Raw genomic sequence first — 16,766 nt, 5'->3', positions numbered from 1 at the left:
TGGTACCACGCACGAGGAGCTTGTTTGAGTCCGTAGAGAGAACGATGTAACTTGCAAACATGAGTAGGAAAACGAGAATCCACATAGCCCGATGGCTGTTTCATATACACCTCTTCTTGAAGTTCTCCATGTAAGAAAGCATTCTGCACATCAAGTTGATGAATACGCCAATTGGATTATAAATCCAATGTAAGGATAATACGTATAGTACATGGTTTAACAACCGGACTAAACGTCTCAGAGTAATCAATTCCTTATTGTTGATTGTAACCTTTTGCAACCAAGCGAGATTTGTGACGTGCAATTGTACCATCAGGGTTACGTTTGATTCGAAATACACGTTTACATCCAATAACATTCATAGAAGGATCATATGGGACTAATGACCACGTACCATTTCGAATCAATGCATTGATCTCGTCATCGGAAGATGTACGCCATTGTGGATCTTTATGAGTATGGGAAATACAAGTAGGTTCAAGGACCGAATCACATACGAGAGCATATTTTGAATTTGGTTTAAAAACGCCATCTCTAGCCCTTGTCACCATTGGGTGTGCAATAAGAGATGGTGTTGTTGCAGATGTGGAAACATGAGTAGAAGCTGTAGTGAGTACTGGTGCTGGAACCGTAGAAGACGTGATGGCGGACGTTGAAAACTGTTGCTGATCATTGGAAGACACAGATGCAGGTGCTGTCACGAGTGCAAGTGCAGTTGTTGGCACAGATGTAGATGCTGTCGGCTGGAGTGGAATGTTGACAGAAGTAGGTCCACGTGTTGTCACGAGTGCAGGTGCAGATGCGGGCACATATGTAGGTGCCGTCGGCTCATCAGAAGTAGGTGCTGACAGCTGTAGTTGAGAGTATTGTCGGACATGGATGACGATTCTGGTAGTGTCATTATCAAGAGACACAACAGAATTTGGACTTTCTAAATGAACATTGGAATCAGTAGGTAATACTGGTGGTAAAGATAAATTCAGGGGAATAGAAATAGGTACCTGTGAAGAAGTCGATCCTGGAGAAGGCGATGACGCAGACGCAAAGGGGAAAGTGGTCTCATCAAAAATAACATGACGACTAACATTTATCCGCCATGTAGGGATATGAAGGCATTTTTAACTTTTCTAGATGGACTATAGCCAATAAAAATATAAGGAGAAGAAAGAGGTTCCATTTTATGAGACCTATATGGTCGCAAGTGAGGATAACACAAACAACCAAACACACGAAGAAGAGTGTAATCTGTTGGGAGACCAAAAATAGCTTCATATGGAGAAGAATTATTGATAGAAGTGGAAGGGACACGGTTCATTAAAAAACAAGCAGTATAAAAAGAATCATACCAATACGAGGATGGTACAGAAGCCATGTTTAAAATCGTAAGGCCAGTTTCACGAATATGACGATGACCACGTTCCACTAAACCATTTTGTTCAGAAGTATGGGGACATGAAAATTTATGAAAAATACCAAGTTGCTGAAGATGCAGACGATCAAGAGTGGATTTAATACCAGCAGATTTTGAACCTGTAACAATAATATCATCCACATAACCAACAGATAAATAGTACCATACGAACCATTGTAGATAAATAGAGAAGAGTCACATTTGGAAGTGACAAACCCAGTTTGTAATAAAAAGGTACTAAGTCTGTGGTACCACGCACGAGGAGCTTGTTTGAGTCCGTAGAGAGAACGATGTAACTTGCAAACATGAGTAGGAAAACGAGAATCCACATAGCCCGATGGCTGTTTCATATACACCTCTTCTTGAAGTTCTCCATGTAAGAAAGCATTCTGCACATCAAGTTGATGAATACGCCAATTGGATTATAAATCCAATGTAAGGATAATACGTATAGTACATGGTTTAACAACCGGACTAAACGTCTCAGAGTAATCAATTCCTTATTGTTGATTGTAACCTTTTGCAACCAAGCGAGATTTGTGACGTGCAATTGTACCATCAGGGTTACGTTTGATTCGAAATACACGTTTACATCCAATAACATTCATAGAAGGATCATATGGGACTAATGACCACGTACCATTTCGAATCAATGCATTGATCTCGTCATCGGAAGATGTACGCCATTGTGGATCTTTATGAGTATGGGAAATACAAGTAGGTTCAAGGACCGAATCACATACGAGAGCATATTTTGAATTTGGTTTAAAAACGCCATCTCTAGCCCTTGTCACCATTGGGTGTGCAATAAGAGATGGTGTTGTTGCAGATGTGGAAACATGAGTAGAAGCTGTAGTGAGTACTGGTGCTGGAACCGAAGAAGACGTGATGGCGGACGTTGAAAACTGTTGCTGATCATTGGAAGACACAGATGCAGGTGCTGTCACGAGTGCAAGTGCAGTTGTTGGCACAGATGTAGATGCTGTCGTTTGGAGTGGAATGTTGACAGAAGTAGGTCCACGTGTTGTCACGAGTGCAGGTGCAGATGCGGGCACATATGTAGGTGCCGTCGGCTCATCAGAAGTAGGTGCTGACAGCTGTAGTTGAGAGTATTGTCGGACATGGATGACGATTCTGGTAGTGTCATTATCAAGAGACACAACAGAATTTGGACTTTCTAAATGAACATTGGAATCAGTAGGTAATACTGGTGGTAAAGATAAATTCAGGGGAATAGAAATAGGTACCTGTGAAGAAGTCGATCCTGGAGAAGGCGATGACGCAGACGCAAAGGGGAAAGTGGTCTCATCAAAAATAACATGACGACTAACATTTATCCGCCATGTAGGGATATGAAGGCATTTTTAACTTTTCTAGATGGACTATAGCCAATAAAAATATAAGGAGAAGAAAGAGGTTCCATTTTATGAGACCTATATGGTCGCAAGTGAGGATAACACAAACAACCAAACACACGAAGAAGAGTGTAATCTGTTGGGAGACCAAAAATAGCTTCATATGGAGAAGAATTATTGATAGAAGTGGAAGGGACACGGTTCATTAAAAAACAAGCAGTATAAAAAGAATCATACCAATACGAGGATGGTACAGAAGCCATGTTTAAAATCGTAAGGCCAGTTTCACGAATATGACGATGACCACGTTCCACTAAACCATTTTGTTCAGAAGTATGGGGACATGAAAATTTATGAAAAATACCAAGTTGCTGAAGATGCGGAGTAAGTTTGCGATACTCAAGTGCATTATCATATTGAAAAATCTTAATTTTCCGATTAAATTCATTTTCAATATGCTTTTGAAACAAAAAGAATATAGAAAAGACATCAGACTTTTGAGACATAGGAAACATCCAGTAAAACGACTAAATGCATTAATAAATATGATATAATATATGTATCTTTCATTAGATAAAACATGAGAAGGTCCCCATACATCGGAGAAAATTAAATCTAATGGATTCAAATAAATAGTTTTACTAGGATTGGAAGGTAACTTATGACTCCTATGTTCATGACAAGAAGAACAAAACTTAATATTTTGACTAAAAACCGGAAGTGAAAACTGAGAGACGACTTCACGAACTGTACATATCATTGGATGTCCCAATCTAAAGTAGCACGTTCGCCGATGTAAGCTTTAGGAAGTTTGAACGAATCATCAAGTTGATAGAGACCACCCCTCCTACTGCCGTGAAGAAGAACCTTCCCGGTACATCGATCCTTCACAAGAAAAAAATTTGGATGAAATTCAAATAAGACATTATTGTCAGTAGTAAAACGAGATACGGACAAGAGATTATGAGATATTTCAGGTGTATAGAGAACATTATGAAGTTGTAACTTACGATTGGGAGTTCCCAAAACAGAAGAACCAACATTAGAAATTGGAATAGAAGAGCCATTAACCATCTGAATTTGATCAGGACCAGTATACTCGGTTGAAAACTGAAGACGAGAAAGATCATTTGTTATATGATCTGTAGCACCACTATCAGGAGTCCATGGAGGATTTGGCAATAAACCAGTTTGAGCGCTATAATCACGAGGTGCGGAAGCTAGTGGTTGACGACGTGGAGGACGAAAGCTTCGATCAAATCTATTCCAAAAATATGGAGCTTCATGATTTGGACGACCACATAGCTGACATGGGAGCTCGGAACGACCACGTTGTGCTGTTGTTGTTAGAGAACGATACGAAACAGGGAACCGAGACGACCACGTTGTGATGTTGTTTTTATTGGAAGAGCTAGAGGAACTAGATGCGTTGAGGTATCGATTTGGTGAAGCTGCGAACTGAGCAGGAGAATTTGAGCACGATCAATGTAATCTCGCATAGATTGAGCACCCTTTTTTAAAGAACGCAACTCACAATGAAGATGATGAATTCGAGCATCTGATTTGGAACCATAAAAAGCTTCAAGAGAGTCCCAAATCTCTTTGGAAGTTGTAAGACGATGAACATGACGGAAAACAGCAGGTGTAAGAGATGAGAATAACCAACTTACTAGGATTTATCCTGTTTTGTTCAGGAAAGAAAAGCCGGGGTAGGAGTTGTATTGGCAGCAGGAGATGCTGGGCATGGTTTCGTACCAGTAATGTAACCATCGAGATCATATTTTGGAGATACGGTAGGAACAGAGTAATTGGAGTCGTCCAGTTTGACGATAATGATGTGATGAGGTTGGGAAAATTGGACAGACGACATACCAAAAGTTTGCAGAGAAGAACTGGAAGAGTCTATCAAAGACGAGGTTGTAGAAGAAATAGTTGAAGACCCTGTAGACGTTATATAGGATCGAAAAGGCTCTATTGATACCAATAAAGAACTAGTTTTAGGTTTAGGTTTAGAACTAGGTTAAACACGAAGATAATAGACACAAGAAGAGATGAACAAAACAATGTTTTATTGATTATTTCACACATACAACAATTTCCGAACATAGTATATTATATATACAAAGAGTTCCTTGAATTACAAGGTAGTTTGATTTCCTAAAATACTTGATTTCCTAAACTGAGTCTTCTTGTCTTGTAAGATACCGTGTGTTATCACACACGTACAGATGTTGGGTTAACACTGCAAGTGATAATACAATAATAATGCTGGTGATGAATGATGAAATTCGTTAGCTGCAGACATTTAAAGATTTTCTCTTCGTTATTCTGTCTTTGTTTGTTGTTTTGTCTTTGTTTGTTGTTTGTTTTATGATGATTACTAGATGTCACCACTGTAATATTTTTAAGTTGTTTGGGATGCGTGTAAAATGTAACATTAGGTGCAATATAAATGGCACTATCGTACCAACATCACATGGAAGCTTAGAGTATAATTATTTTCATAAAGAGCTCATGGTGTTTTTGGGAGAATCATGTATGTATTGCTCATCTCTGGCCTTTTGGGAGACTAATAACCAAAAGTTATTTGTGTAGTTGTATTCTGTAAATTGTTTATCGGGAATATAATTTGGTTGTTAAATGCTAGGTCACTATTGTCCTACGGTCTTGCATCTCCATGATGTATTTTTGATGTTTGTCGCGTCTGTTTAGAATTTTTGTGTTGTTATTCTTTAATTGTAGTCTTAGTCTTTCTTCTCCTTGTTAATTTATATTTTTATTGTAATTCATGGACTCAAATGTTGTGCGCTTGATTATAGGTCGTTGGAATATCACAGTTGGATGATTGAATATCATCGGCCAAAGGGTTAAGTGGAAAAATGCTCCAAAATAGACCCAAGGTTGTGTAAATGCCCCGGACGTTAGGTAAAAGATGAAAATGCTCCAAAATCTTATCAAAATGCCCCAATCCGTTAGTTTAGCCGTTAAAGAGAGTTAAATGGTCAAATTCGCCACTCATGTAACTCTTACTTGTGAAACATTTACATTTCTAACCTTCAGAACTGGATTGAACCAATATACACCATGTGGCGTTTTGATCCAACGGTTATCCTATGAAATTTGAGTCAAGTGACTCTAACGTGAGAGTGTATTTTTATTAATTCTAACAGTCTTTTTCGAAAATGACCACCATGTCCTAAATGGTTAAATTGCGACACGTGTCATGTGATTAAAAATGGACGGCCTCATATCCAAGCCAGTGCATTCTTACCATTGCATTAGAAATTTTAAGGCTGGATTCCAAAAATAATGCTAGCAATTTAGAAATTTTAAATGAAATTAGACCGAGATAACAAACCACTGCATTCTTACCAAAAAAAAACAACACTTCATAATTTAAATTGCTAAACTGCCTCAATTGCCACTGTGTACATGTACAAGATCGTTCTTCTACCCGAACAACAAACACTTTGCTAGTAGCTTTGTTGGTAACCTCTTACACTTTGCGCTCTTCAGAAGGATCACATTCATAGTTACCTCTAAGATTGCACATAACCAGAATGAGATCTTTCCCAGCAGGAACAAGGTCACCAGATTGCCAAGTTGCAGCAAGCTTTCTTCTATTTGAAAACAACACCATCACCAAATGTGTTTACATATCGACCAAATGAGTGAGAGGCTTGTCTCTGAGTTTCAGGGCCATGTTATTAAAACTTTCTGAAAAGTTAGAGTAGATGTGCTCACAAGCAACATCATGAGGAAACCATGACTTTGCCCAAGACTTCGGCTCTGCATCAATCAACAAATTTAATATGCTTATTGCATTTCATATCCAATTGCTCACACTTAACCAAAACCCAATTGCATTTCAAATTGCTCAAACTTAACCAAAATCCAATGAAATGCAATAAGCATATGAGATGCAACAGATTTCAAATGCAGCTGCAACTTGCACCAGCATATGTTTCAACATAATAATCACAGGTTACACATCAGTAATCAAGGCCAGTAACAACCCCCGGAAGTGCACAGACTTCACGACAGAGACTCAAGCACGCATGAACTAATCATTAAATCAGTGAATCATAAAATCCAAGAATATCAATTTATTTGCTGAAATGTAAAATGGTAAAGACTCCAATAATTAGTGGAAATAATTCAAAGTGGGTCAGTAATAATATCAAACAGTTCATATCTATCCATCAGATTTCCTCACTGCAGTATAGTTTCATCATGTAAAACCTCACTTACAAAGTTTACTTTCCTCTTCTAAGAACCAAATACAAAATAAAAAGGGACACCCACTACCACCCATTCATTTAATGGCCTATAATCATAAAGAACAAGAGGGCTGTTCTTATGGTTTCTTTCTCCTATAATCATAAACTCTGTTGCCATTAGTTGTCCATGAGATGCTGTGACACTCACTACCACCCACTCATTAAATAGCGACCTAAACTAATGAATTCTCAGTGCTCAAAACTCAACCCTCACACACAATTTCAAATTTCGATGAAATTTACCCTAATTTCAGATATAAAAATACCCAATTTAAAAACTCAAAAATCTATGGTTCCCTGTAGAACCCCATTTAGCCCAAGCGGAAAGGTAGCACAGCTTGCTCATAGAGCAGGCCCCACTTGTATATTGTTTTTGGCCGGAGAAAACCCTAATTTCTGTAAACATGGATTCAGAAAACTAAATACTAAGTCGCAATAACCATTAACAAAAGTCAAAATTATACTAATCATTAAGGATTTTAGATTACTAACCTGTTTCAGTACCCTTGAATCTTCTCAGTTCATTTCTTCACGCCATAAAAAAATCATGGGATTTCAGATCTCGACCTAACTATCTCGACCTATCTCTCTCTCGACCTATCTCTCTCGATCTTCTCAGTTTACTTCAGTTCTTCTCCCGCTCTAGATCTGTCTCTCTCTCTCTCTGGAATATTTCCTATGGTTTTGAGTTTCTGTGGAGGAAACTCGATGAAGGGAAGATAAGATATCTGCCGACACGTACGGGAGTGAGAATTCGTGCATACTCCTTAACGAGTGTATATTTCACATTTTAATATCTACTCTTGATTTAATTTAGGGAGTTATATTACGAGTGACGTAATTCTAAACATGAAGGATAATGGGGCCATCAGTTAAATAATCAACCAACCAAAAATTAATGTGAAATATACACTCGTTAGAGGAGTGTGAACAGATTTGGACTCCACATACGTGTCCACACGTCCATTAAGCTGTAACGTGTCCATTTCCTATCCAACCACGTGGCACCGAGTGTTGCGTCATCAAAAGGGTAAAAATGTGTTTATAACACATCCACGTGTAAGCATGTCATTCGCCCACGTATCAGACCTTCACATCTGTCACCGTTAATTTTCTTCGAGAACTGTACTTTTGAAGATACTTACATGTGTCTCCAAATATAATCTCCCACCATGAATTAATAGCAAGGTTAATATTTTCATTTCACTCAGGAGTTGACTAATCAAAATGTCCCGATTTAATCAGAATCTCTCTTTAATATAGAATCTAACGAATTGGGGCATTTTCATCTTTTGCCTAACGTCCGGGGCATTTTCACAACCATGAGTAGGGCTGTCAACGGATACCCGATTACCCGGAACCGAGTCTATCGGGTCCGATTCCAGGTCCGAAGATTGGACCCATTAGTAAAATCACTGCCCGGCGGGTAGACCCGTTAGGAACCGTTAAGCTTTCGGATCCTAACGGGTATTACCCGTCGGGTATAAGTTGTTTGATGTATCTGACACCATCAGTTAGCACCTAATGAATATAAGACTTGAAAGTCGTAATACATCACCCACCATATATTCTTTTAAGTAGAAGTTTACAGGTCAGATATGATCAGAAGAAGTTTACTATGCCCAGTGTGTAGCGCGGGAACAAATCTAGTGAAAGTTTGCAACACTACTTAGGATTTAAAAAATATTACAACCAATGAAAAACTCTAACTCTAACAAAGAGACGCTGTAAAATTAGCTTGTACAGAACTACTTCCTCTTATTCTTGCAGCCAAACAATAAGGAGATGTAAAAGAAAATTCTGTACAAAACACCCATTGCCAAAGTGATCCACAAGCAACTCCATTTGCTTAAATCGGTTGCGCCTTGCTTTCTTACTATATCCTGTCCAGTCAATAAGCAAGACTTATCTGGAGCAATACCTTCAACCAGACACATATTTGGGTTTTCGAATTCGTTCAACAGGATGGCTTGATATGGATATTTCAGCACAGAAATATAGTGGAACCATGTCCAGTACGCAGGAATTCTGTCTCTCTGTATAAAGAAACCACCGAATTGAAGGAATGCAGTAATTATAGGCAATATTATAGTGTAACCCAACACAACTTGAGAAACCAATCCTGAGACCAAACTCACTAACGAGTTAGCTGTCCAAAATGATAAGAATATCGCAAGGAAATATAATAAGAAACTTGAAAATCCACCATCTAGACCTATTGGCCAGAACGTCAATGATGCTAACAAAATAGAAAATATGAATAACGAGGGTATGACTAAAATTGAGTGATATAGAACGTAAGATGAATGGCGGTATGAGTTATAAGCTGTTTCTCTCATAAAGATGTACCTTTCTTGGAGGAATACTGCGAGAACATCTGTGCAACCAAAGAAGATGGTTGCCACTATCGAAGCGAAAAACCCTATTTCTTCTTCAATACCCGCTTCTGTTTTATCAAGCTGCCAATACACGCTGGCCAAGATACAACCTATAGACACAACAGCACCAATTTGAAGCATGAACACTATGGGCATCCGCTTGGAGTTTGTTAATGATCGTTTCATTAGTATAATGATCTCAACCCAGAATGGATTTGCAAATTTCGAGATGGTTGATGTTTGAGCAATGTCGGTAAAATTACTGCCGATAAGTTTTTCCCTCAATATTATTGCCTGTTTTATGCTTACACCCAACACATTAGAATAGTCTGAATTCAATCGATGGTGTTCTACGAATTTCTGCCGCAGTTTGTTGCATTCAACAATACTTTTTGTTCCACCAGGTATCCCTTCCAGTTCACGATATAAATCTATCATGAATTCGGTTATATCTTGATTCGAAGGGACTGGATGACCGAAATCCGACAAGAAAAGTGAGAGCTGAGTGGGAGATCCATAGTAGACGGTTTCACCCTGCGAGAGAAATATCATTTGATCGAATAAGCCAACAACTCTGGAACTAGGTTGGTGAACGGACATAATAACTATCCTTCCACTCCGAGCAATTCTTTGCAGAACTTTTACCACAAGGAAAGCAGACGATGAATCAAGTCCTGATGTTGGCTCATCAAGAAATAGTACAATCGGATCATGAATTATATCAACTCCAATTGAAACACGACGACGCTCACCTCCAGAAATGCCTCTATGACCTTCATCTCCTATTAATGTATTTGCTGCTCTACGCAACCCAAGCTCATGGATCACATCTTGAACTCTTGCCTTTTTCTTTGATTTTGAGATTGCACGAGGCAATCTAAACTCAGCCGAAAACATTAGCGTCTCTTCAACTGTTAGCATAGGGAATAACAAATCATCTTGCATGACATAAGCAGATATTACTTTCAGAAGCCCCGACTCTAGAGATTCACCATTCATCGTGACACATCCTTTCAAGCTTTCATTAGAGATCCTGTTCGCAAGTGCATCAATCAAGGTTGACTTTCCCGAACCACTAGGACCAAGAATAGCTAGAATTTCACCTTCTCTAGCTTCACCTGAGATTTCATTCAACAAGATTTTCTCCGTGGAGGACTTCGATAGTTTCTTGGTATCTTTTAGACAAAATATACTCGCTTTCGTACCTGTGTTAAGGCTGTACCTTAGATTACTGAATGTGAGAACAAACGGATTAATAGATGTCTTCATCATCTTGCTAGGTTCTTCAAGATCTTCATTATCCGACATCGATATCTCCCGCGGCTCAATCCCAACTTGCAAAGCTAGTTCATCATCATCAGTAACATTACCTCCTGCCATATTCGATACTATGTTTGGATGGTGGCAACACTTTCTATTGATTTTTGTTTTGAAAAGAAAAAAAAATAAAGAAAGTAGAGAAGAAAACACTTTCTATTGAATTTTCTTTTCCAAAAATGAGAAGGAAATAAACGAAAAGAAAACTCTTTCTGTCGAGTTGATTCAGTTATATTTCTATTCCTGAAGAATATTAGCATATATTATTGGAAGTACTTGACGTCTTCATGACAACTACTCTCCGTTTAGTATTTACTTTCTGGAAGCAACAGATTCAACATTTTAATTTTGAGACAGCTTGCACATCAGCGAGGGTGCATGTCTATCAGAATGCTAATCGACACAAATCTGAATCGTTTTTGGTTTAAATAAACACAAATCTGAATCGTTTTAATTTGAGATATGTGTTTTTCAATGGAAGACCATGTTTCTGTAACGCGTATTTAAGACGTCAACGGTTAATTCAGTATCCATGGTCAATTGAATAACAGACGTGATCAAGCTGTTGCTTCTGATAACTTAGAAATTATGAATGGGAATATTAAGAATTGTCTATACAGCTGTGGATCCCAGTTGATCGAGTTATATTAATCTAGATGAGTCTGTGTCGTGATCAATTAAACATGGTCGGGACATTTTCCGATACCTCGGGGTTAGTTAGGTAATGAACTTCAAGATGGTTTTTGAAGTTAATTATGTCCATAAACTAGAACATGGTATTACATCACAGGTGGTGCTGGTGGCGTGGGGGCCATTGTATCGCTCCCTAAGGAGTTGTTTGATGGTTCGTGGACATTGTTTGACCCGTTAAGGATTGTTTGAGCGGATCATTAAGTATTTAGATCATCCATCCTACAAAGCTAAGAAGTGTCCTAAGACGTGAAATGTTCGAGTTATTCTTTAATTCAATAATATATTTAACTTAAGTTTTACTTTTGTTTTGTTTTTTAATTTTAGTTTTTTTCTAAAAAGATTTATGTTTTTTTTTTGTTTCTCTCAATTGTGTTAAGGCTGAAAAAATAAAAACATACCCCAACACTTATGTTGTTTTTTCATGACAAACAATCTTTTAAGTTTGGCACACTCCTCTAAAGAGCACATAACAAAATAATTTTATTGGTTGTCTTAAACGGATGATCAACTATTTATTAAATCATTATTTTTTAATTAATTTTGTATCTTAAAAAGGTAAGAGGATAAATCATATTTCGCTATTACCTAAAATATAGTGTGGTGATTATTTTGTTTTGAGAAAAGAACAGGATGATCATTAGAGTCCAATTTTGTGCACACTCCTCTAAAGAATGTGCACAAAACAAATTAATCTTATTGGCCGGTTTAAAATAACCGTCAACTATTTATTAATATTTTTTTTGATTTATTTTAATTTAATTGAAATCTATAATGAGAAAGTAGTATATATCTTACCCAAAATAAAAAGATTACAATCTTGGAAATACGTGAATAATTAGTGAAATTAAGTTAATTAACTATGCAAAGAAATAAAAAGAGCCTGTAAGAAATAAAAAGAGGTTGTAATAAGTTTCAACCCAGTATGGGAAACTGGATGCTCCTTTGAATGTGTATGCTGTTGCAATTGATCACCGCTACTAACAAAATCTTTAGATTCAGTTTACTAAAGTTTGCAGTACTACCGAAATCACTTGCTTCATTTTACAAGATCAAAGAGCATTATATCAATCACAACTAGATCAACAGCATCATGCCAATCACTTTAGCCCATAAAGTAGGAAAGAAATCATTGATATCAAAGGCATATATTATGTTCTTGTACTTACCCATTTTTTGTTGTTATCCTTATATTATAAGGATCGGACATCCTTATATTTTCCATTTATAGGTTTTAATTGAATTAAAATTAAGCAAAACAAAAGAATTTAATAAATAGTTAACGTTTGGTTTTGATCAACCAATAGGCTTAATTTGTTCTCTGCAGACTCTTCAAAGGAGTGTGTACAAAATTGGACTCTGATGGCATAAGGCATTCAATCTCTAAGGTCGTGAGCAAGGAAGCTTCTTCGGCTCGCCTACTCATTCGTGTTGAAGGGGAAAGGATGACAGAATGAACTAGACGCCTGAAGAACCTCAACCGTTTATTATGTGGGTAAAGAGGATCTATAGGTTAAATGGTATATACTGCCCCCCTAAATGGAGTATGTGCTTCTACCGTCTGCTTGTTTCATCTACGTCAATACGTTCTCGCTGGTACTAGATATAGACTCTAAAAGTTAAAGTCAATATTTTGGGAATGCTGATTGATGTCAGTCTATTTCTCGTAGACTGGATGTAAAAGCGATGCGAGGTAAAAAAAAGTACATCTTAGGCGCTACCTGATGAGTGCCAAATATTGTATATATTTATCCCTTTTTGTTGGCATTTAACTCATCTTTTATGCATTAATTCTACATTTTATCCCATATTCTGTATTTTCATTGTTTTCAAGAATAAATATTTTTATTAATTAATTTTGCATTTTTAGGTAATAAATAAAGTCTGGATGACTTGCGGAGCAAAAAGAGCAGAAAAGTAGTGAAAAGCCGGGAGAAATCACGCAAGGAAGCCGCGAAGAATGGTGCGCACAACCTCATTTTCTACACACAAAAACGCCTCCGTTCTCAGCCATCAGATCAGCTCTCAGAAGCATCCGATGGTCGATCCTTCATAGAGCATCAAAATCTGAAGTCTCTGTCAAGCACCACAGCGCTGAAATTCTAAGCCTTCAGATTAGATGGTAGTTGAATCCAACGGTTGCTCCCTTGCTGTTCATCAAAGTTTGATATCTCCGCCTTACACTACAGCACCTAACCTAATCTAGCACCGTTAGTTTCGTTGTATCACTTCATCCGACGGTCGCTCCTCGCTTGCCTCCGCATCACCGTCCGATCTACCTACCAGCTCCACATCTCACGGCTTAGTCTCGCTAAACATCAAAAATCGCTGCACCCGCCTCACACTGGAGCACCCGAACCCTACCACCTAACCAAACACCCCCCTTCTTCCCAAAACAGTCGAGCCCCTCTCCTCCATCACCTCCCTCTGCAGAAACTCCACGACCACCACCTGCTCCGCCACCAACCCTCTGTCACCACCATCTCTACCACCTAACCTCCACCAAATCACCACCAAACACCACCTACACGCCGTAGCTACCTCCCCTACCTCTATAGCCATCTAACTTATTGATTTTTCACCACTGAAACCCTAGGTGATAAATCAATAAACTAGGTGAGGCTATAAGACGTAATTGAAGCATGGGAAAGGTGCAGCAGACCAAGGAGAGTAATGGGTCGAGTTTAATTTGATGTTGCTACATCAAATTAGGTAAGAATTTACCAAACCCTAATTGTACTGTCGATTGGAGAAATTTGGGGATTTTGATTGTAAACCCTAATTGGGTATTGGGTATAAATATGGGTGTGGGATTGGTGTAGAAAGGTATGCTTGGATTAGCCGGCATCCAGGACTTTCATGTCCTGTTAATGTTAATGTTTCTCTCTTTAATGTGTTCTGTTCAATTTCACTGCATATGTTAAAATTGTTTGTCTCCTGTTAAAATGTGCTCCTGTTAAAATTGTTATTCTCCTGTTAACATGCTTGTTTTAATTTCATGTTTTAATTTCCAATTAATTCCTGCTACATTTGTCCTGTTAATATGTGTTAATCCTCATTGTTTTGTCACTGTTAGTGCCATGTTTAGTTTAGTGTTAAGTTTGTGCATTGTTAGTTTGATGGAATGCTAAGCTAGTTACCTTTGAAGCATTGAACTGATTGTGCAATGGAAGAAATCAGTGCTCATAGCAAGCTGATTATCTTGCCATTCCTTGTGTATGCTTAGGTTGCACTGATTTGATTGAGTAGTGGGGAGAAACTAGTGCTCACTAGTGACAATGAGCAAGCTAGTTCTCTTCCCATTCTAGAAGAATGCCTTAGTTTTGCTCCATTTCAGTTTCACTATCATCCTTGCCCTTGGCCTTAGGCCTTGGTTCATTTATCTTGTTCACACTGTTTTCTTCATTGTCATCTTTGCTTGCTGTTATCTTGTTGTTTACTGCATTGCTTGTGCAGCTGTCTAGTTTTCTTTTGCTGTTTAGTTTTTCCATTGCTTTTGCCCTGTTGTTGCTTCCCTACCCTGCTACTCAGTGTTTGTGCAGCTGCTTTCTTTGCACTGCTGCTGCTGTTGCTGCTGTTTTCTCCAGCTTTGCTGCTGCAGTACTGCTGCTTTCTTTCTTCCCTGCCTTGCAAATTGCTTGTGCAGCTGCAGCTGCTGCTGCAACCCTGCTGCTGCTGCTTTGTCTTCTTGGCCTTGTGCTGCTGTGCACTGCTTGTGCAGCTGCTGCTGCAACCCATCTGCCCTGCAACTCTCCTGTTGCCTTTTCCTGCTACCACTTGCCTCTGCCCTGCAGTATTGCAGCTGCTGTGCAGCACTTGTGCTGCTGCTGCATTGCCTTCCTTTCTCTTGCTGCTGCTGCTGCTTCCTCTCCAAAGCCCAGAGCACAACTTGAGCTCATCAGAAGACCAAAACAAAAGCCCATTGTAAATTGTTGAAAGACCACAGGCCCAGCTCAAACCAAAGCCCAAACCATTCAACTGTGGGCTTAACCCAAAAGCCTAAGACTAAGCCCAGTTCATTCTTAGGAATAAGGCCAAAGCCAACTTCAATCACAAGCCCATTTACACTTCAAGGACCAACTGAGCCCAAGCTCAGTTCAACCCATTTCAAAGGGTATTCAAAGCCCAACAGCAATTTAGGAACCCAATTAGCTAGAAAACTCAAAACACACCCGATCTCTGTGGATCGACCCGTACTTGCACGAGCTACAACTGACGACCGTGCACTTGCGGTATTACTGTAGGCCCGCGTTTCATTGCGCTTAATTTTATACATATCTCCGGGCCCACCAAGTTTTTGGCCGGGGATAATTTTTAGGACCTTTTAGAAGCCTATCAAGTTTTTGGCGCCGCTGCCGGGGATTGGTGCTGTGTTTTTCTTGTTGTTTTATTAGCTATTTTTGCATTTCACTGCATAGCATTTGCATCTGCATCTGCTTCACTTCATTTGCTGTTGGACCTGTTGTTCTGAACCTGTTTTTCCTCTGCTGGGACGCCACCAAGGAAAAGAACCAAAGCCCAACTGGGTTTTTCCAACAATATCAGAGCAGCTGGGCTGTGCTTAAAAGGTAACCCATTCAAGAGAACCCGAATTGTGGGCTTCCAATTTTTTTAATTGTGGGCATGTAATATTAAAGCCAATTTTTGGGCTTCTCTTATTTTCTGTTGGGTTTGTAATAATTTATTTGTGGGCTTGTTTGTTTAATTTGTGGGCTTGTTTAAATTCTTTCATTGGACTTATATTTTGGACTCTGGGTTTAAACCCAGCTGAGCTTGTAACCGATTGTGGGCTTGTTTCCACTCAAGAGTGGACCTCGAAACCAAAGTTTTAAAACAAACGTCGGGCCTTAACCAACTGGGCCAAATTAAACTTTCAAAATTAAAACTTAGTGTTTCGTGGGCCGCGGCCTTCCTTCCATTCCATTAGAGGACCAACAGTGGGCGTGCTCCCATTTCAAAAACCAAATTTTATTTTCTTCATTTTATTGTTCTTAAAAAAAAAAAAAAAAAAAAAAAAAAAACACACAAAATTTTCTACTTTTCTCCCATTTTTAAACCAAATCTTCTTTTTCTTTTTCCCATCAAAGCCAAATGTCTCCCGACAAAACCAAATTTTTCCAAAAAGTCCAATCCCATTAAAAACCAAATTTTCTTGTAGATAATGTGTTAGTTCAATTTCCTTTTGTATATATATTTTGTGCTCATCCATTGTGACTCCGAATATGTTGGAGTTTTGCCTTGGATAACGGAGTTTTAATTCTGCTTTCGCCGAAATCGGGTATTCTCTCTCCTTTTACTCTACTCAGCATGTCCCTTTCCATATGTTGCATTTTAA

The 16,766-nt window shown here is 38.6% G+C and overlaps 1 protein-coding gene and 1 long non-coding RNA gene across 2 annotated transcripts; both read right to left on the bottom strand.

Annotated features, from left to right (window-relative positions):
* Positions 1 to 6,067: 6,067 nt before the first annotated feature.
* LOC113309262 lies at positions 6,068 to 7,725 on the bottom strand. Its single transcript, XR_003340469.1, has 2 exons — positions 7,539 to 7,725; positions 6,068 to 6,555 (listed from the first exon to the last, which is right to left on the bottom strand). It is a non-coding gene; the product is annotated as an uncharacterized LOC113309262 (long non-coding RNA).
* Positions 7,726 to 8,674: 949 nt separating this feature from the next.
* Positions 8,675 to 10,789, bottom strand: LOC113307670 (ABC transporter G family member 6-like). Its single transcript, XM_026556119.1, has one exon. It carries the CDS (start codon positions 10,730 to 10,732, stop codon positions 8,795 to 8,797), a length of 1,938 nt encoding a protein of 645 aa, XP_026411904.1. The 5' UTR covers positions 10,733 to 10,789; the 3' UTR covers positions 8,675 to 8,794.
* Between the last annotated feature and the right edge of the window lie 5,977 nt (positions 10,790 to 16,766).

Source organism: Papaver somniferum, chromosome 9, assembly GCF_003573695.1.
Source record: "Papaver somniferum cultivar HN1 chromosome 9, ASM357369v1, whole genome shotgun sequence".
NCBI classification, from domain to species: Eukaryota; Viridiplantae; Streptophyta; class Magnoliopsida; order Ranunculales; family Papaveraceae; genus Papaver; species Papaver somniferum.
The sequence above is the reverse complement of the archived record's forward strand: the minus strand, read 5'-3'. Positions and strand labels throughout refer to the sequence as shown.

What these genes read in the sequence shown, in the direction of transcription:
- LOC113307670 (XM_026556119.1), bottom strand. Translation starts at nt 10,732, where the DNA reads ATGTCGGATAATGAAGATCTTGAAGAACCTAGCAAGATGATGAAGACA.